General features: G+C 39.9%; 1 protein-coding gene across 1 annotated transcript in view; it reads right to left on the bottom strand.

The window, feature by feature from the left end:
• Window positions 1-445: 445 nt before the first annotated feature.
• LOC110517777 (uncharacterized) overlaps window positions 446-21,726 on the bottom strand; it is a 66,339-nt gene continuing 45,058 nt past the window's right edge. Inside the window, exons 14-16 of the mRNA XM_090194550.1 lie at window positions 3,609-3,899; window positions 3,296-3,337; window positions 446-845 (exon numbers count right to left, since the gene is read on the bottom strand). Of these exons, the coding sequence (XP_090050676.1) occupies window positions 499-845; window positions 3,296-3,337; window positions 3,609-3,899 (680 nt within the window). The 3' untranslated portion in view covers window positions 446-498. The remainder of the gene's footprint in view (window positions 846-3,295; window positions 3,338-3,608; window positions 3,900-21,726) is intronic.

Genomic DNA, 21,726 nt, shown 5'->3' on the forward strand with positions numbered 1-21,726 from the left:
GTACTAAGGGCTGTACTAAGGGCTGTATCCAGGTTGTACTAAGGGCTGTATCCAGGCTGTACTAAGGGCTGTATCCAGGTTGTACTAAAGGTAATAGTCACCACCTCAGGCCTTACTAATTAAATTCTACTACAGGTCAGTCCCTGATCATACGTTTTCCAGCAGGCTGTAACATGAGTTGGTCTTTAAACCCATCCACAATGTGCTGCAGTCTGGTGTAACAGTCTAATCTCTAGACTTCAGGGCGAAGAGGGGTTTGAGTCCCATCTCAAACCACCCTCCGTCTATGCCCCTACTATCTGTCTCCATCTCTACACGCTGTACCGTCCAAATTTAAATAAAGATGATTAAGGAGGTTGGAATTCCCATCTCCTTTAAAATAATAATAATAAAAACTCCATCGAGAGAGAGAGAGAGTCGTGTCTCTCGCTCTCTCACTCTTCTCTTTTCAAAATAAACTTTAATTAACCAGAACGTCCTAACCAACCCAGTACTGTCTTAGGTGGCCTCCTGATCTTCTAGAGCATCAACAGCCTGTCTTCCCTCCTCTCTCTCCTGGTCTTCTAGAGCATCAACAGCCTGTCTTCCCTCCTCTCTCTCCTGGTCTTCTAGAGCATCAACAGCCTGTCTTCCCTCCTCTCTCTCCTGGTCTTCTAGAGCATCAACAGCCTGTCTTCCCTCCTCTCTCTCCTGATCTTCTAGAGCATCAACAGCCTGTCTTCCCTCCTCTCTCTCCTGGTCTTCTAGAGCATCAACAGCCTGTCTTCCTCCTTTCTCCGTCTCTGATCCAGGACCCAGTAAAGGTTGCATCTCCATCATTTCAACTCTGTTACTCCCAGACTCATCTGTTGAAATAAAATATAGAAAGGATGATTCAGAAGGAAACAACAACATTCACACAGAATAACCTGACCAGTAATTACACATTAGACTCATAAAGCCTGAGGTCTTCTCTCCCTGAGGACAACAACATTAATAACCTGACCAGTAATTAAACATTAGACTCATAAAGCCTGAGGTCTACTCTCCCTGAGGACAACAACATTAATAACCTGACCAGTAATTAAACATTAGACTCATAAAGCCTGAGGTCTTCTCTCCCTGAGGACAACAACATTAATAACCTGACCAGTAATTACACGTTAGACTCATAAAGCCTGAGGTCTTCTCTCCCTGAGGACAACAACATTAATAACCTGACCAGTAATTAAACATTAGACTCATAAAGCCTGAGGTCTACTCTCCCTGAGGACAACAACATTAATAACCTGACCAGTAATTAAACATTAGACTCATAAAGCCTGAGGTCTTCTCTCCCTGAGGACAACAACATTAATAACCTGACCAGTAATTACACGTTAGACTCATAAAGCCTGAGGTCTTCTCTCCCTGAGGACAACAACATTAATAACCTGACCAGTAATTACAGTACACATTAGACTCATAAAGCCTGAGATCTACTCTCCCTGAGGACAACAACATTCACACAGAATAACCTGACCAGTAATTACACATTAGACTCATAAAGCCTGAGGTCTACTCTCCCTGAGGACAACAACATGAATAACCTGACCAGTAATTACACATTAGATTCATAAAGCCTGAGGTCTACTCTCCCTGAGGACAACAACATGAATAACCTGACCAGTAATTACACATTAGACTCATAAAGCCGGAGGTCTTCTCTCCCTTAGGACAACAACATTAATAACCTGACCAGTAATTACACATTAGACTCATGAAGCCTGAGGTCTACTCTCCCTGAGGACAACAACATGAATAACCTGACCAGTAATTACACATTAGACTCATAAAGCCTGAGGTCTTCTCTCCCTTAGGACAACAACATTAATAACCTGACCAGTAATTACACATTAGACTCATAAAGCCTGAGGTCTACTCTCCCTGAGGACAACAACATTAATAACCTGACCAGTAATTACACATTAGACTCATAAAGCCTGAGGTCTTCTCTCCCTGAGGACAACAACATTAATAACCTGACCAGTAATTACACATTAGACTCATAAAGCCTGAGGTCTTATATATAATAATTTAAATCATTCTGTGTGGCAAACAACATATTTATTGAGGTGGGTGACATCAACTGGTAATAATTTCCTATCTCGGAGAGTTGTTGATATGTGACATTACTGTATGTTACAGGAATGTGGGACGGAGAGACAGACAGACAGAGACAGACAGACAGACAGACAGACAGAGACAGACAGACAGACAGACAGACAGACATACAGACAGACAGACAGACAGACAGACAGACAGACAGACAGACAGGCAGGCAGTAAGGAAGACAGGCAGTAAGGAAGACAGGCAGGCAGTAAGCAAGACAGACAGGCAGTAAGGAAGACAGGCAGGCAGGCAGTAAGCAAGACAGACAGGCAGTAAGGAAGACAGGCAGGCAGGCAGTAAGGAAGACAGGCAGTAAGGAAGACAGGCAGGCAGGCAGTAAGGAAGACAGACAGGCAGTAAGGAAGACAGGCAGTAAGGAAGACAGGCAGTAAGGAAGACAGGCAGGCAGGCAGTAAGGAAGACAGACAGGCAGTAAGGAAGACAGGCAGGCAGGCAGTAAGGAAGACAGGCAGGCAGGCAGTAAGGAAGACAGGCAGGCAGGCAGTAAGGAAGACAGGCAGGCAGGCAGGCAGTAAGGAAGACAGGCAGGCAGTAAGGAAGACAGGCAGACAGGCAGGCAGTAAGGAAGACAGGCAGGCAGTAAGCAAGACAGACAGGCAGTAAGGAAGACAGGCAGGCAGGCAGTAAGGAAGACAGGCAGTAAGGAAGACAGGCAGGCAGGCAGTAAGGAAGACAGACAGGCAGTAAGGAAGACAGGCAGTAAGGAAGACAGGCAGTAAGGAAGACAGGCAGGCAGGCAGTAAGGAAGACAGACAGGCAGTAAGGAAGACAGGCAGGCAGGCAGTAAGGAAGACAGGCAGGCAGTAAGGAAGACAGGCAGGCAGGCAGTAAGGAAGACAGGCAGGCAGGCAGGCAGTAAGGAAGACAGGCAGGCAGTAAGGAAGACAGGCAGACAGGCAGGCAGTAAGGAAGACAGGCAGGCAGTAAGGAAGAGAGGTAGGCAGTAAGGAAGACAGGCAGGCAGTAAGGAAGACAGGTAGGCAGTAAGGAAGACAGGCAGGCAGTAAGGAAGACAGGCAGGCAGTAAGGAAGACAGGCAGACAGGCAGGCAGTAAGGAAGACAGGCAGGCAGTAAGGAAGACAGGCAGGCAGTAAGGACGACAGGTAGGCAGTAAGGAAGACAGGAAGACAGGCAGATACTTAACAGGTAGATCATCATCAACAACATCTGTTTGTGGATAGATGCCTAAAAGAACAGAGTAAGTTAGAGAACACCAAGATCTCCAACTAAATCTGTTTCCTCTCTAAATTAATAACACCTTGGATTGACACAGTGAATAATGATAATAATCAATGGATTTATCTCACATCGGCTCAAACCTGGTTTTAGCTGCTCAACCAGTAAAGACAGTAGTTTGTAGAAACGTTGAACTGAATTTGAAAACTATGACAACATAAAACAATATTTTTTTCCCAGTGATACTGTATATATCCAACATAGGTAGACAGATTCTTACCCAGTTCTTCACCCAGTAGGTTTATGACTCGATCAGGTTCTTCTTTCAGAATGTCTAAGACTAAAGCAGGTTCTTCTCTCATCAGACTCTTGTAAAAAGCTGATTTCACCTTTTCCCCGCCTGAATCTACGGCCGTGAACAGAACCCTCATCTTCTCCACGCTGGTCCCAGCAGCACAGATATCAGAGTAATCCTGTTGTTGGATCATGGGCCTCAGGGCGTCTGCTAATGGCATCACCTCGGTAACATTGTCAACGAGCTTCGGCCTGCGCGCATCCAAAAACCCGACCACTGAAAAGAGAAGAATATATTACATTTAGACCGAAACAAGGAGATTACGTCAGATCATGTCTCTGTATTTTAATGTAAGAAAATGATTAACTCTGCAGGAATTAATATTAAGGTTTTACAGTTCATATTATATGAGAGGTTATAGACCTACAGTTCATATTATATGAGAGGTTATAGACCTACAGTTCATATTGAGGTTATAGACCTACAGTTCATATTATATGAGAGGTTATAGACCTACAGTTCATATTATATGAGAGGTTATAGACCTACAGTTCATATTATATGAGAGGTTATAGACCTACAGTTCATATTATATGAGAGGTTATAGACCTACAGTTCATATTGAGGTTATAGACCTACAGTTCATATTATATGAGAGGTTATAGACCTACAGTTCATATTATATGAGAGGTTATAGACCTACAGTTCATATTATATGAGAGGTTATAGACCTACAGTTCATATTATATGAGAGGTTATAGACCTACAGTTCATATTATATGAGAGGTTATAGACCTACAGTTCATATTATATGAGAGGTTATAGACCTACAGTTCATATTATATGAGAGGTTATAGACCTACAGTTCATATTATATGAGAGGTTATAGACCTACAGTTCATAATATATGAGAGGTTATAGACCTACAGTTCATATTATATGAGAGGTTATAGACCTACAGTTCATATTATATGAGAGGTTATAGACCTACAGTTCATATTATATGAGAGGTTATAGACCTACAGTTCATATTATATGAGAGGTTATAGACCTACAGTTCATATTATATGAGAGGTTATAGACCTACAGTTCATATTGAGGTTATAGACCTACAGTTCATATTATATGAGAGGTTATAGACCTACAGTTCATATTATATGAGAGGTTATAGACCTACAGTTCATATTATATGAGAGGTTATAGACCTACAGTTCATATTATATGAGAGGTTATAGACCTACAGTTCATATTATATGAGAGGTTATAGACCTACAGTTCATATTATATGAGAGGTTATAGACCTACAGTTCATATTATATGAGAGGTTATAGACCTACAGTTCATATTATATGAGAGGTTATAGACCTACAGTTCATATTATATGAGAGGTTATAGACCCACAGTTCATATTATATGAGAGGTTATAGACCTACAGTTCATATTATAAGAGAGGTTATACAACCACAGTTCATATTATATGAGAGGTTATAGACCTACAGTTCATATTACAGTGCCTTGCGAAAGTATTCGGCCCCCTTGAACTTTGCGACCTTTTGCCACATTTCAGGCTTCAAACATAAAGATATAAAACTGTATTTTTTTGTGAAGAATCAACAACAAGTGGGACACAATCATGAAGTGGAACGACATTTATTGGATATTTCAAAAAAATTTAACAAATCAAAAACTGAAAAATTGGGCGTGCAAAATTATTCAGCCCCCTTAAGTTAATACTTTGTAGCGCCACCTTTTGCTGCGATTACAGCTGTAAGTCGCTTGGGGTATGTCTCTATCAGTTTTGCACATCGAGAGACTGACATTTTTTCCCATTCCTCCTTGCAAAACAGCTCGAGCTCAGTGAGGTTGGATGGAGAGCATTTGTGAACAGCAGTTTTCAGTTCTTTCCACAGATTCTCGATTGGATTCAGGTCTGGACTTTGACTTGGCCATTCTAACACCTGGATATGTTTATTTTTGAACCATTCCATTGTAGATTTTGCTTTATGTTTTGGATCATTGTCTTGTTGGAAGACAAATCTCCGTCCCAGTCTCAGGTCTTTTGCAGACTCCATCAGGTTTTCTTCCAGAATGGTCCTGTATTTGGCTCCATCCATCTTCCCATCAATTTTAACCATCTTCCCTGTCCCTGCTGAAGAAAAGCAGGCCCAAACCATGATGCTGCCACCACCATGTTTGACAGTGGGGATGGTGTGTTCAGGGTGATGAGCTGTGTTGCTTTTACACCAAACATAACGTTTTGCATTGTTGCCAAAAAGTTCAATTTTGGTTTCATCTGACCAGAGCACCTTCTTCCACATGTGTGGTGTGTATCCCATGTGGCTTGTGGCAAACTTTAAACAACACTTTTTTAGGATATCTTTAAGAAGTGGCTTTCTTCTTGCCACTCTTCCATAAAGGCCAGATTTGTGCAATGTACGACTGATTGTTGTCCTATGGACAGAGTCTCCCACCTCTATTCTCTACCAGACTATTGGTCTGGTCCTCTATTCTCTACCAGACTACTGTTCTGGTCCTCTATTATCTAACAGACTACTGTTCTGGTCCTCTCTTCTATAACAGACTACTGTTCTGGTCCTCTATTCTCTAACAGACTACTGTTCTGGTCCTCTCTTCTATAACATTAGACTATTGTTCTGGTCCTCTCTTCTATAACATTAGACTACTGTTCTGGCCCTCTCTTCTATAACATTAAACTACTGTTCTGGTCCTCTCTTCTATAACATTAGACTACTGTTCTGGTCCTCTCTTCTATAACATTAGACTACTGTTCTGGTCCTCTCTTCTATAACATTAGACTACTGTTCTGGCCCTCTCTTCTATAACATTGGACTACTGTTCTGGTCCTCTCTTCTATAACATTAGACTACTGTTCTGGTCCTCTCTTCTATAACATTAGACTACTGTTCTGGTCCTCTCTTCTATAACATTAGACTACTGTTCTGGTCCTCTCTTCTATAACATTAGACTACTGTTCTGGCCCTCTCTTCTATAACATTAGACTACTGTTCTGGCCCTCTCTTCTATAACATTGGACTACTGTTCTGGTCCTCTCTTCTATAACATTGGACTACTGTTCTGGTCCTCTCTTCTATAACATTAGACTACTGTTCTGGTCCTCTCTTCTATAACATTAGACTACTGTTCTGGTCCTCTCTTCTATAACATTAGACTACTGTTCTGGTCCTCTCTTCTATAACATTGGACTACTGTTCTGGCCCTCTCTTCTATATCAGACTACTGTTCTGGCCCTTCTATAACAGACTACTGTTCTGGTCCTCTCTTCTATAACATTAGAATACTGTTCTGGTCCTCTCTTCTATAACATTAGACTACTGTTCTGGTCCTCTCTTCTATAACATTAGTCTACTGTTCTGGTCCTCTCTTCTATAACATTAGACTACTGTTCTGGTCCTCTCTTCTATAACATTAGACTACTGTTCTGGTCCTCTCTTCTATAACATTAGACTACTGTTCTGGTCCTCTCTTCTATAACATTAGACTACTGTTCTGGTCCTCTCTTCTATAACATTAGACTACTGTTCTGGTCCTCTCTTCTATAACATTAGACTACTGTTCTGGTCCTCTCTTCTATAACATTAGAATACTGTTCTGGTCCTCTCTTATATAACAGACTACTGTTCTGGTCCTCTCTTCTATAACAGACTAGTGTTCTGGTCCTCTCTTCTCTAACATTAGACTACTGTTCTGGTCCTCTCTTCTATAACAGACTACTGTTCTGGTCCTCTCTTCTATAACATTAGACTACTGTTCTGGTCCTCTCCTCTAGAACATCAGTCTACTGTTCTGGTCCTCTCTTCTATAACAGACTACTGTTCTGGTCCTCTCTTCTATATTATTATACTACTGTTCTGTCCTCTCTTCTATAACATTATACTACTGTTCTGGTCCTCTCTTCTATATCAGACTACTGTTCTGGTTCTCTCTTCTATAACATTAGACTACTGTTCTGGTCCTCTCTTCTATAACATTAGACTACTGTTCTGGTCCTCTCTTCTATACCATCAGACTACTGTTCTGGTCCTCTCTTCTATAACATTAGACTGCTGTTCTGGTCCTCTATTCTCTACCAGACTACTGTTCTGGTCCTCTCTTCTATAACATTAGACTACTGTTCTGGTCCTCTCTTCTATAACATTAGACTACTGTTCTGGTCCTATCTTCTATAACAGACTACTGTTCTGGTAATCTCTTCTATAATATTAGACTACTGTTCTGGTCCTCTCTTCTATAACATTAGACTACTGTTCTGGTCCTCTCTTCTATAACAGACTACTGTTCTGGTCATCTCTTCTATAACATTAGACTACTGTTCTGGTCCTCTCTTCTATAACATTAAACTACTGTTCTGGTCCTCTCTTCTATAACATTAGACTACTGTTCTGGTCCCCTCTTCTATAACATTAGACTACTGTTCTGGCCCTTCTATAACAGACTACTGTTCTGGTCCTCTCTTCTATAACATTAGACTACTGTTCTGGTCCTCTCTTCTATAACATTTGACTACTGTTCTGGTCCTCTCTTCTATAACAGACTACTGTTCTGGTCCTCTCTTATATAACAGACTACTGTTCTGGTCCTCTCTTCTCTAACATTAGACTACAGTTCTGGTCCTCTCTTCTATAACATTCGACTACTGTTCTGGTCCTCTCTTCTATAACATTAAACTACTGTTCTGGTCATCTCTTCTATAACATTAGACTACTGTTCTGGTCCTCTCTTCTATAACATTAGACTACTGTTCTGGTCCTCTCTTCTATAACATTAGACTACTGTTCTGGCCCTCTCTTCTATAACATTGGACTACTGTTCTGGTCCTCTCTTCTATAACATTAGACTACTGTTCTGGTCCTCTCTTCTATAACATTAGACTACTGTTCTGGCCCTCTCTTCTATAACATTAGACTACTGTTCTGGCCCTCTCTTCTATAACATTGGACTACTGTTCTGGTCCTCTCTTCTATAACATTGGACTACTGTTCTGGTCCTCTCTTCTATAACATTAGACTACTGTTCTGGTCCTCTCTTCTATAACATTGGACTACTGTTCTGGTCCTCTCTTCTATAACATTAGACTACTGTTCTGGTCCTCTCTTCTAGAACATTAGACTACTGTTCTGGTCCTCTCTTCTATAACATTAGACTACTGTTCTGGTCATCTCTTCTATAATATTAGACTACTGTTCTGGTCCTCTCTTCTATAACATTAGACTACTGTTCTGGTCCTCTCTTCTATAACATTAGACTACTGTTCTGGTCCTCTCTTCTATAACATTAGACTACTGTTCTGGTCCTCTCTTCTATAACATTAGACTACTGTTCTGGTCATCTCTTCTATAATATTAGACTACTGTTCTGGTCCTCCCTTCTATAACATTAGACTACTGTTCTGGTCCTCTCTTCTATAACAGACTACTGTTCTGGTCATCTCTTCTATAACATTAGACTACTGTTCTGGTCCTCTCTTCTATAACATTAGACTACTGTTCTGGTCCTCTCTTCTATAACATTAGACTACTGTTCTGGCCCTTCTATAACAGACTACTGTTCTGGTCCTCTCTTCTATAACATTAAACTACTGTTCTGGTCCTCTCTTCTATAACATTAGACTACTGTTCTGGTCCTCTCTTCTATAACATTAGACTACTGTTCTGGTCCTCTCTTCTATAACATTAGTCTACTGTTCTGGTCCTCTCTTCTATAACATTAGACTACTGTTCTGGTCCTCTCTTCTATAACATTAGACTACTGTTCTGGTCCTCTCTTCTATAACAGACTACTGTTCTGGTCATCTCTTCTATAATATTAGACTACTGTTCTGGTCCTCTCTTCTATAACATTAGACTACTGTTCTGGCCCTTCTATAACAGACTACTGTTCTGGTCCTCTCTTCTATAACATTAGACTACTGTTCTGGTCATCTCTTCTATATCAGACTACTGTTCTGGCCCTTCTATAACAGACTACTGTTCTGGTCCTCTCTTCTATAACATTAGACTACTGTTCTGGTCCTCTCTTCTATAACATTAGACTACTGTTCTGGTCCTCTCTTCTATAACATTAGAATACTGTTCTGGTCCTCTATTATCTAACAGACTACTGTTCTGGTCCTCTCTTCTATAACAGACTACTGTTCTGGTCCTCTATTCTCTAACAGACTACTGTTCTGGTCCTCTCTTCTATAACATTAGACTATTGTTCTGGTCCTCTCTTCTATAACATTAGACTACTGTTCTGGCCCTCTCTTCTATAACATTAAACTACTGTTCTGGTCCTCTCTTCTATAACATTAGACTACTGTTCTGGTCCTCTCTTCTATAACATTAGACTACTGTTCTGGTCCTCTCTTCTATAACATTAGACTACTGTTCTGGCCCTCTCTTCTATAACATTGGACTACTGTTCTGGTCCTCTCTTCTATAACATTAGACTACTGTTCTGGTCCTCTCTTCTGTAACATTAGACTACTGTTCTGGCCCTCTCTTCTATAACATTAGACTACTGTTCTGGCCCTCTCTTCTATAACATTGGACTACTGTTCTGGTCCTCTCTTCTATAACATTGGACTACTGTTCTGGTCCTCTCTTCTATAACATTAGACTACTGTTCTGGTCCTCTCTTCTATATCAGACTACTGTTCTGGCCCTTCTATAACAGACTACTGTTCTGGTCCTCTCTTCTATATCAGACTACTGTTCTGGCCCTTCTATAACAGACTACTGTTCTGGTCCTCTCTTCTATAACATTAGACTACTGTTCTGGTCCTCTCTTCTATAACATTAGACTACTGTTCTGGTCCTCTCTTCTATAACATTAGTCTACTGTTCTGGTCCTCTCTTCTATAACATTAGACTACTGTTCTGGTCCTCTCTTCTATAACATTAGACTACTGTTCTGGTCCTCTCTTCTATAACATTAGACTACTGTTCTGGTCCTCTCTTCTATAACATTAGACTACTGTTCTGGTCCTCTCTTCTATAACATTAGACTACTGTTCTGGTCCTCTCTTCTATAACATTAGACTACTGTTCTGGTCCTCTCTTCTATAACATTAGAATACTGTTCTGGTCCTCTCTTATATAACAGACTACTGTTCTGGTCCTCTCTTCTATAACAGACTACTGTTCTGGTCCTCTCTTCTCTAACATTAGACTACTGTTCTGGTCCTCTCTTCTATAACAGACTACTGTTCTGGTCCTCTCTTCTATAACATTAGACTACTGTTCTGGTCCTCTCCTCTAGAACATCAGTCTACTGTTCTGGTCCTCTCTTCTATAACAGACTACTGTTCTGGTCCTCTCTTTTATATTATTATACTACTGTTCTGTCCTCTCTTCTATAACATTATACTACTGTTCTGGTCCTCTCTTCTATATCAGACTACTGTTCTGGTTCTCTCTTCTATAACATTAGACTACTGTTCTGGTCCTCTCTTCTATAACATTAGACTACTGTTCTGGTCCTCTCTTCTATACCATCAGACTACTGTTCTGGTCCTCTCTTCTATAACATTAGACTGCTGTTCTGGTCCTCTATTCTCTACCAGACTACTGTTCTGGTCCTCTCTTCTATAACATTAGACTACTGTTCTGGTCCTCTCTTCTATAACATTAGACTACTGTTCTGGTCCTATCTTCTATAACAGACTACTGTTCTGGTCATCTCTTCTATAATATTAGACTACTGTTCTGGTCCTCTCTTCTATAACATTAGACTACTGTTCTGGTCCTCTCTTCTATAACAGACTACTGTTCTGGTCATCTCTTCTATAACATTAGACTACTGTTCTGGTCCTCTCTTCTATAACATTAAACTACTGTTCTGGTCCTCTCTTCTATAACATTAGACTACTGTTCTGGTCCCCTCTTCTATAACATTAGACTACTGTTCTGGCCCTTCTATAACAGACTACTGTTCTGGTCCTCTCTTCTATAACATTAGACTACTGTTCTGGTCCTCTCTTCTATAACATTAGACTACTGTTCTGGTCCTCTCTTCTATAACAGACTACTGTTCTGGTCCTCTCTTCTATAACATTAGACTACTGTTCTGGTCCTCTCTTCTATAACATTAAACTACTGTTCTGGTCATCTCTTCTATAACATTAGACTACTGTTCTGGTCCTCTCTTCTATAACATTAGACTACTGTTCTGGTCCTCTCTTCTATAACATTAGACTACTGTTCTGGCCCTCTCTTCTATAACATTGGACTACTGTTCTGGTCCTCTCTTCTATAACATTAGACTACTGTTCTGGTCCTCTCTTCTATAACATTAGACTACTGTTCTGGCCCTCTCTTCTATAACATTAGACTACTGTTCTGGCCCTCTCTTCTATAACATTGGACTACTGTTCTGGTCCTCTCTTCTATAACATTGGACTACTGTTCTGGTCCTCTCTTCTATAACATTAGACTACTGTTCTGGTCCTCTCTTCTATATCAGACTACTGTTCTGGCCCTTCTATAACAGACTACTGTTCTGGTCCTCTCTTCTATAACATTAGACTACTGTTCTGGTCCTCTCTTCTATAACATTAGAATACTGTTCTGGTCCTCTCTTCTATAACATTAGACTACTGTTCTGGTCCTCTCTTCTATAACATTAGACTACTGTTCTGGTCCTCTCTTCTATAACAGACTACTGTTCTGGTCATCTCTTCTATAATATTAGACTACTGTTCTGGTCCTCTCTTCTATAACATTAGACTACTGTTCTGGTCCTCTCTTCTATAACAGACTACTGTTCTGGTCATCTCTTCTATAACATTAGACTACTGTTCTGGTCCTCTCTTCTATAACATTAGACTACTGTTCTGGTCCTCTCTTCTATAACATTAGACTACTGTTCTGGCCCTTCTATAACAGACTACTGTTCTGGTCCTCTCTTCTATAACATTAAACTACTGTTCTGGTCCTCTCTTCTATAACATTAGACTACTGTTCTGGTCCTCTCTTCTATAACATTAGACTACTGTTCTGGTCCTCTCTTCTATAACATTAGTCTACTGTTCTGGTCCTCTCTTCTATAACATTAGACTACTGTTCTGGTCCTCTCTTCTATAACATTAGACTACTGTTCTGGTCCTCTCTTCTATAACAGACTACTGTTCTGGTCATCTCTTCTATAATATTAGACTACTGTTCTGGTCCTCTCTTCTATAACATTAGACTACTGTTCTGGCCCTTCTATAACAGACTACTGTTCTGGTCCTCTCTTCTATAACATTAGACTACTGTTCTGGTCATCTCTTCTATATCAGACTACTGTTCTGGCCCTTCTATAACAGACTACTGTTCTGGTCCTCTCTTCTATAACATTAGACTACTGTTCTGGTCCTCTCTTCTATAACATTAGACTACTGTTCTGGCCCTCTCTTCTATAACATTGGACTACTGTTCTGGTCCTCTCTTCTATAACATTAGACTACTGTTCTGGTCCTCTCTTCTATAACATTAGACTACTGTTCTGGCCCTCTCTTCTATAACATTAGACTACTGTTCTGGCCCTCTCTTCTATAACATTGGACTACTGTTCTGGTCCTCTCTTCTATAACATTGGACTACTGTTCTGGTCCTCTCTTCTATAACATTAGACTACTGTTCTGGTCCTCTCTTCTATATCAGACTACTGTTCTGGCCCTTCTATAACAGACTACTGTTCTGGTCCTCTCTTCTATAACATTAGACTACTGTTCTGGTCCTCTCTTCTATAACATTAGAATACTGTTCTGGTCCTCTCTTCTATAACATTAGACTACTGTTCTGGTCCTCTCTTCTATAACATTAGACTACTGTTCTGGTCCTCTCTTCTATAACAGACTACTGTTCTGGTCATCTCTTCTATAATATTAGACTACTGTTCTGGTCCTCTCTTCTATAACATTAGACTACTGTTCTGGTCCTCTCTTCTATAACAGACTACTGTTCTGGTCATCTCTTCTATAACATTAGACTACTGTTCTGGTCCTCTCTTCTATAACATTAGACTACTGTTCTGGTCCTCTCTTCTATAACATTAGACTACTGTTCTGGCCCTTCTATAACAGACTACTGTTCTGGTCCTCTCTTCTATAACATTAAACTACTGTTCTGGTCCTCTCTTCTATAACATTAGACTACTGTTCTGGTCCTCTCTTCTATAACATTAGACTACTGTTCTGGTCCTCTCTTCTATAACATTAGTCTACTGTTCTGGTCCTCTCTTCTATAACATTAGACTACTGTTCTGGTCCTCTCTTCTATAACATTAGACTACTGTTCTGGTCCTCTCTTCTATAACAGACTACTGTTCTGGTCATCTCTTCTATAATATTAGACTACTGTTCTGGTCCTCTCTTCTATAACATTAGACTACTGTTCTGGCCCTTCTATAACAGACTACTGTTCTGGTCCTCTCTTCTATAACATTAGACTACTGTTCTGGTCATCTCTTCTATATCAGACTACTGTTCTGGCCCTTCTATAACAGACTACTGTTCTGGTCCTCTCTTCTATAACATTAGACTACTGTTCTGGTCCTCTCTTCTATAACATTAGACTACTGTTCTGGCCCTCTCTTCTATAACATTGGACTACTGTTCTGGTCCTCTCTTCTATAACATTAGACTACTGTTCTGGTCCTCTCTTCTATAACATTAGACTACTGTTCTGGCCCTCTCTTCTATAACATTAGACTACTGTTCTGGCCCTCTCTTCTATAACATTGGACTACTGTTCTGGTCCTCTCTTCTATAACATTGGACTACTGTTCTGATCCTCTCTTCTATAACATTAGACTACTGTTCTGGTCCTCTCTTCTATATCAGACTACTGTTCTGGCCCTTCTATAACAGACTACTGTTCTGGTCCTCTCTTCTATAACATTAGACTACTGTTCTGGTCCTCTCTTCTATAACATTAGAATACTGTTCTGGTCCTCTCTTCTATAACATTAGACTACTGTTCTGGTCCTCTCTTCTATAACATTAGACTACTGTTCTGGTCCTCTCTTCTATAACAGACTACTGTTCTGGTCATCTCTTCTATAATATTAGACTACTGTTCTGGTCCTCTCTTCTATAACATTAGACTACTGTTCTGGTCCTCTCTTCTATAACAGACTACTGTTCTGGTCATCTCTTCTATAACATTAGACTACTGTTCTGGTCCTCTCTTCTATAACATTAGACTACTGTTCTGGTCCTCTCTTCTATAACATTAGACTACTGTTCTGGCCCTTCTATAACAGACTACTGTTCTGGTCCTCTCTTCTATAACATTAAACTACTGTTCTGGTCCTCTCTTCTATAACATTAGACTACTGTTCTGGTCCTCTCTTCTATAACATTAGTCTACTGTTCTGGTCCTCTCTTCTATAACATTAGACTACTGTTCTGGTCCTCTCTTCTATAACATTAGACTACTGTTCTGGTCCTCTCTTCTATAACAGACTACTGTTCTGGTCATCTCTTCTATAATATTAGACTACTGTTCTGGTCCTCTCTTCTATAACATTAGACTACTGTTCTGGCCCTTCTATAACAGACTACTGTTCTGGTCCTCTCTTCTATAACATTAGACTACTGTTCTGGTCATCTCTTCTATATCAGACTACTGTTCTGGCCCTTCTATAACAGACTACTGTTCTGGTCCTCTCTTCTATAACATTAGACTACTGTTCTGGTCCTCTCTTCTATAACATTAGACTACTGTTCTGGTCCTCTCTTCTATAACATTAGAATACTGTTCTGGTCCTCTCTTATATAACAGACTACTGTTCTGGTCCTCTCTTCTATAACAGACTACTGTTCTGGTCCTCTCTTCTATAACAGACTACTGTTCTGGTCCTCTCTTCTATAACATTAGACTACTGTTCTGGTCCTCTCCTCTAGAACATCAGCCTACTGTTCTGGTCCTCTCTTCTATAACAGACTACTGTTCTGGTCCTCTCTTCTATATTATTATACTACTGTTCTGTCCTCTCTTCTATAACATTATACTACTGTTCTGGTCCTCTCTTCTATATCAGACTACTGTTCTGGTTCTCTCTTCTATAACATTAGACTACTGTTCTGGTCCTCTCTTCTATAACATTAGACTACTGTTCTGGTCCTCTCTTCTATACCATCAGACTACTGTTCTGGTCCTCTCTTCTATAACATTAGACTGCTGTTCTGGTCCTCTATTCTCTACCAGACTACTGTTCTGGTCCTCTCTTCTATAACATTAGACTACTGTTCTGGTCCTCTCTTCTATAACATTAGACTACTGTTCTGGTCCTCTCTTCTATATCAGACTACTGTTCTGGTCATCTCTTCTATAATATTAGACTACTGTTCTGGTCCTCTCTTCTATAACATTAGACTACTGTTCTGGTCCTCTCTTCTATAACAGACTACTGTTCTGGTCATCTCTTCTATAACATTAGACTACTGTTCTGGTCCTCTCTTCTATAACATTAAACTACTGTTCTGGTCCTCTCTTCTATAACATTAGACTACTGTTCTGGCCCTTCTATAACAGACTACTGTTCTGGTCCTCTCTTCTATAACATTAGACTACTGTTCTGGTCCTCTCTTCTATAACATTAGACTACTGTTCTGGTCCTCTCTTCTATAACAGACTACTGTTCTGGTCCTCTCTTCTATAACATTAGACTACTGTTCTGGTCCTCTCTTCTATAACATTAGACTACTGTTCTGGTCCTCTCTTCTATAATGGACTACTGTTCTGGTCCTCTCTTCTATAACATTAGACTACTGTTCTGGCCCTCTCTTCTATAACATTAGACTACTGTTCTGGTCCTCTCTTCTATAACATTAAACTACTGTTCTGGTCCTCTCTTCTATAACATTAGACTACTGTTCTGGCCCTCTCTTCTATAACATTGGACTACTGTTCTGGTCCTCTCTTCTATAACATTAGACTACTGTTCTGGTCCTCTCTTCTATAACATTAGACTACTGTTCTGGTCCTCTCTTCTATAACATTAGACTACTGTTCTGGCCCTCTCTTCTATAACATTAGACTACTGTTCTGGCCCTCTCTTCTATAACATTGGACTACTGTTCTGGTCCTCTCTTCTATAACATTGGACTACTGTTCTGGTCCTCTCTTCTATAACATTAGACTACTGTTCTGGTCCTCTCTTCTATATCAGACTACTGTTCTGGCCCTTCTATAACAGACTACTGTTCTGGTCCTCTCTTCTATAACATTAGACTACTGTTCTGGTCCTCTCTTCTATAACATTAGAATACTGTTCTGGTCCTCTCTTCTATAACATTAGACTACTGTTCTGGTCCTCTCTTCTATATCAGACTACTGTTCTGGCCCTTCTATAACAGACTACTGTTCTGGTCCTCTCTTCTATAACATTAGACTACTGTTCTGGTCCTCTCTTCTATAACAGACTACTGTTCTGGTCCTCTCTTCTATAACATTAGACTACTGTTCTGGTCCTCTCTTCTATAACAGACTACTGTTCTGGTCATCTCTTCTATAATATTAGACTACTGTTCTGGTCCTCTCTTCTATAACAGACTACTGTTCTGGTCATCTCTTCTATAACATTAGACTACTGTTCTGGTCCTCTCTTCTATAACATTAAACTACTGTTCTGGTCCTCTCTTCTATAACATTAGACTACTGTTCTGGCCCTTCTATAACAGACTACTGTTCTGGTCCTCTCTTCTATAACATTAGACTACTGTTCTGGTCCTCTCTTCTATAACATTAGACTACTGTTCTGGTCCTCTCTTCTATAACAGACTACTGTTCTGGTCCTCTCTTCTATAACATTAGACTACTGTTCTGGTCCTCTCTTCTATAACATTAAACTACTGTTCTGGTCCTCTCTTCTATAACATTAGACTACTGTTCTGGCCCTCTCTTCTATAACATTGGACTACTGTTCTGGTCCTCTCTTCTATAACATTAGACTACTGTTCTGGTCCTCTCTTCTATAACATTAGACTACTGTTCTGGTCCTCTCTTCTATAACATTAGACTACTGTTCTGGTCCTCTCTTCTATAACATTAGACTACTGTTCTGGCCCTCTCTTCTATAACATTGGACTACTGTTCTGGTCCTCTCTTCTATAACATTAGACTACTGTTCTGGCCCTCTCTTCTATAACATTGGACTACTGTTCTGGTCCTCTCTTCTATAACATTAGACTACTGTTCTGGTCCTCTCTTCTATAACATTAGACTACTGTTCTGGCCCTCTCTTCTATAACATTAGACTACTGTTCTGGCCCTCTCTTCTATAACATTGGACTACTGTTCTGGTCCTCTCTTCTATAACATTGGACTACTGTTCTGGTCCTCTCTTCTATAACATTAGACTACTGTTCTGGTCCTCTCTTCTATAACATTAGACTACTGTTCTGGTCCTCTATTCTATAACATTAGAATACTGTTCTGGTCCTCTCTTCTATAACATTAGACTACTGTTCTGGCCCTCTCTTCTATAACATTGGACTACTGTTCTGGTCCTCTCTTCTATAACATTAGACTACTGTTCTGGTCCTCTCTTCTATAACATTAGAATACTGTTCTGGTCCTCTATTCTATAACATTAGAATACTGTTCTGGTCCTCTCTTATATAACAGACTACTGTTCTGGTCCTCTCTTCTATAACATTAGACTACTGTTCTGGTCCTCTCTTCTATAACAGACTACTGTTCTGGTCCTCTCTTCTATAACATTAGACTACTGTTCTGGCCCTCTCTTCTATAACATTAGACTACTGTTCTGGTCCTCTCTTCTCTAACATTAGACTACTGTTCTGGTCCTCTCTTCTATAACAGACTACTGTTCTGGTCCTCTCTTCTATAACATTAGACTACTGTTCTGGTCCTCTCTTCTATAACATTAGACTACTGTTCTGGTCCTCTCTTCTATAACATTAGACTACTGTTCTGGTCCTCTATTCTATAACATTAGAATACTGTTCTGGTCCTCTCTTATATAACAGACTACTGTTCTGTCCACTCTTCTATAACATTATACTACTGTTCTGGTCCTCTCTTCTATATCAGACTACTGTTCTGGTCCTCTCTTCTATATTATTATACTACTGTTCTGTCCACTCTTCTATAACATTATACTACTGTTCTGGTTCTCTCTTCTATAACATTAGACTACTGTTCTGGTCCTCTATTCTCTACCAGACTACTGTTCTGGTCCTCTCTTCTATAACATTAGACTGCTGTTCTGGTCCTCTATTCTCTACCAGACTACTGTTCTGGTCCTCTCTTCTATAACATTAGACTACTGTTCTGGTCCTCTCTTCTATAACATTAGACTACTGTTCTGGTCCTCTCTTCTATAACAGACTACTGTTCTGGTCATCTCTTCAAAAACATTTGACTACTGTTCTGGTCCTCTCTTCTATAACATTAGACTACTGTTCTGGTCCTCTCTTCTATAACAGACTACTGTTCTGGTCATCTCTTCTATAACATTAGACTACTGTTCTGGTCCTCTCTTCTATAACATTAAACTACTGTTCTGGTCCTCTCTTCTATAACATTAGACTACTGTTCTGGCCCTTCTATAACAGACTACTGTTCTGGTCCTCTCTTCTATAACATTAAACTACTGTTCTGGTCCTCTCTTCTATAACATTAGACTACTGTTCTGGCCCTTCTATAACAGACTACTGTTCTGGTCCTCTCTTCTATAACATTAGACTACTGTTCTGGTCCTCTCTTCTATAACATTAGACTACTGTTCTGGTCCTCTCTTCTATAACAGACTACTGTTCTGGTCCTCTCTTCTATAACATTAGACTACTGTTCTGGTCCTCTCTTCTATAACATTAAACTACTGTTCTGGTCCTCTCTTCTATAACATTAGACTACTGTTCTGGTCCTCTCTTCTATAACATTAGACTACTGTTCTGGTCCTCTCTTCTATAACATTAGACTACTGTTCTGGCCCTCTCTTCTATAACATTGGACTACTGTTCTGGTCCTCTCTTCTATAACATTAGACTACTGTTCTGGTCCTCTCTTCTATAACATTAGACTACTGTTCTGGCCCTCTCTTCTATAACATTAGACTACTGTTCTGGCCCTCTCTTCTATAACATTGGACTACTGTTCTGGTCCTCTCTTCTATAACATTGGACTACTGTTCTGGTCCTCTCTTCTATAACATTAGACTACTGTTCTGGTCCTCTCTTCTATAACATTAGAATACTGTTCTGGTCCTCTCTTCTATAACATTAGACTACTGTTCTGGTCCTCTCTTCTATAACATTAGAATACTGTTCTGGTCCTCTCTTCTATAACATTAGACTACTGTTCTGGTCCTCTCTTCTATAACAGACTACTGTTCTGGTCCTCTCTTCTATAACAGACTACTGTTCTGGTCCTCTCTTCTATATCAGACTACTGTTCTGGTCCTCTCTTCTATAACATTAGACTACTGTTCTGGTCCTCTCTTCTATATCAGACTACTGTTCTGGCCCTTCTATAACAGACTACTGTTCTGGTCCTCTCTTCTATAACATTAGACTACTGTTCTGGTCCTCTATTCTATAACATTAGAATACTGTTCTGGTCCTCTCTTATATAACAGACTACTGTTCTGTCCACTCTTCTATAACATTATACTACTGTTCTGGTCCTCTCTTCTATATCAGACTACTGTTCTGGTCCTCTCTTCTATATTATTATACTACTGTTCTGTCCACTCTTCTATAACATTATACTACTGTTCTGGTTCTCTCTTCTATAACATTAGACTACTGTTCTGGTCCTCTATTCTCTACCAGACTACTGTTCTGGTCCTCTCTTCTATAACATTAGACTGCTGTTCTGGTCCTCTATTCTCTACCAGACTACTGTTCTGGTCCTCTCTTCTATAACATTAGACTACTGTTCTGGTCCTCTCTTCTATAACATTAGACTACTGTTCTGGTCCTCTCTTCTATAACAGACTACTGTTCTGGTCATCTCTTCAAAAACATTTGACTACTGTTCTGGTCCTCTCTTCTATAACATTAGACTACTGTTCTGGTCCTCTCTTCTATAACAGACTACTGTTCTGGTCATCTCTTCTATAACATTAGACTACTGTTCTGGTCCTCTCTTCTATAACATTAAACTACTGTTCTGGTCCTCTCTTCTATAACATTAGACTACTGTTCTGGCCCTTCTATAACAGACTACTGTTCTGGTCCTCTCTTCTATAACATTAAACTACTGTTCTGGTCCTCTCTTCTATAACATTAGACTACTGTTCTGGCCCTTCTATAACAGACTACTGTTCTGGTCCTCTCTTCTATAACATTAGACTACTGTTCTGGTCCTCTCTTCTATAACATTAGACTACTGTTCTGGTCCTCTCTTCTATAACAGACTACTGTTCTGGTCCTCTCTTCTATAACATTAGACTACTGTTCTGGTCCTCTCTTCTATAACATTAAACTACTGTTCTGGTCCTCTCTTCTATAACATTAGACTACTGTTCTGGTCCTCTCTTCTATAACATTAGACTACTGTTCTGGTCCTCTCTTCTATAACATTAGACTACTGTTCTGGCCCTCTCTTCTATAACATTGGACTACTGTTCTGGTCCTCTCTTCTATAACATTAGACTACTGTTCTGGTCCTCTCTTCTATAACATTAGACTACTGTTCTGGCCCTCTCTTCTATAACATTAGACTACTGTTCTGGCCCTCTCTTCTATAACATTGGACTACTGTTCTGGTCCTCTCTTCTATAACATTGGACTACTGTTCTGGTCCTCTCTTCTATAACATTAGACTACTGTTCTGGTCCTCTCTTCTATAACATTAGAATACTGTTCTGGTCCTCTCTTCTATAACATTAGACTACTGTTCTGGTCCTCTCTTCTATAACATTAGAATACTGTTCTGGTCCTCTCTTCTATAACATTAGACTACTGTTCTGGTCCTCTCTTCTATAACAGACTACTGTTCTGGTCCTCTCTTCTATAACAGACTACTGTTCTGGTCCTCTCTTCTATATCAGACTACTGTTCTGGTCCTCTCTTCTATAACATTAGACTACTGTTCTGGTCCTCTCTTCTATATCAGACTACTGT

Source organism: Oncorhynchus mykiss, chromosome 13 (assembly GCF_057628025.1).
Source record: "Oncorhynchus mykiss isolate SJ-2025 chromosome 13, ASM5762802v1, whole genome shotgun sequence".
In the NCBI taxonomy this organism is placed as follows: Eukaryota; Metazoa; Chordata; class Actinopteri; order Salmoniformes; family Salmonidae; genus Oncorhynchus; species Oncorhynchus mykiss.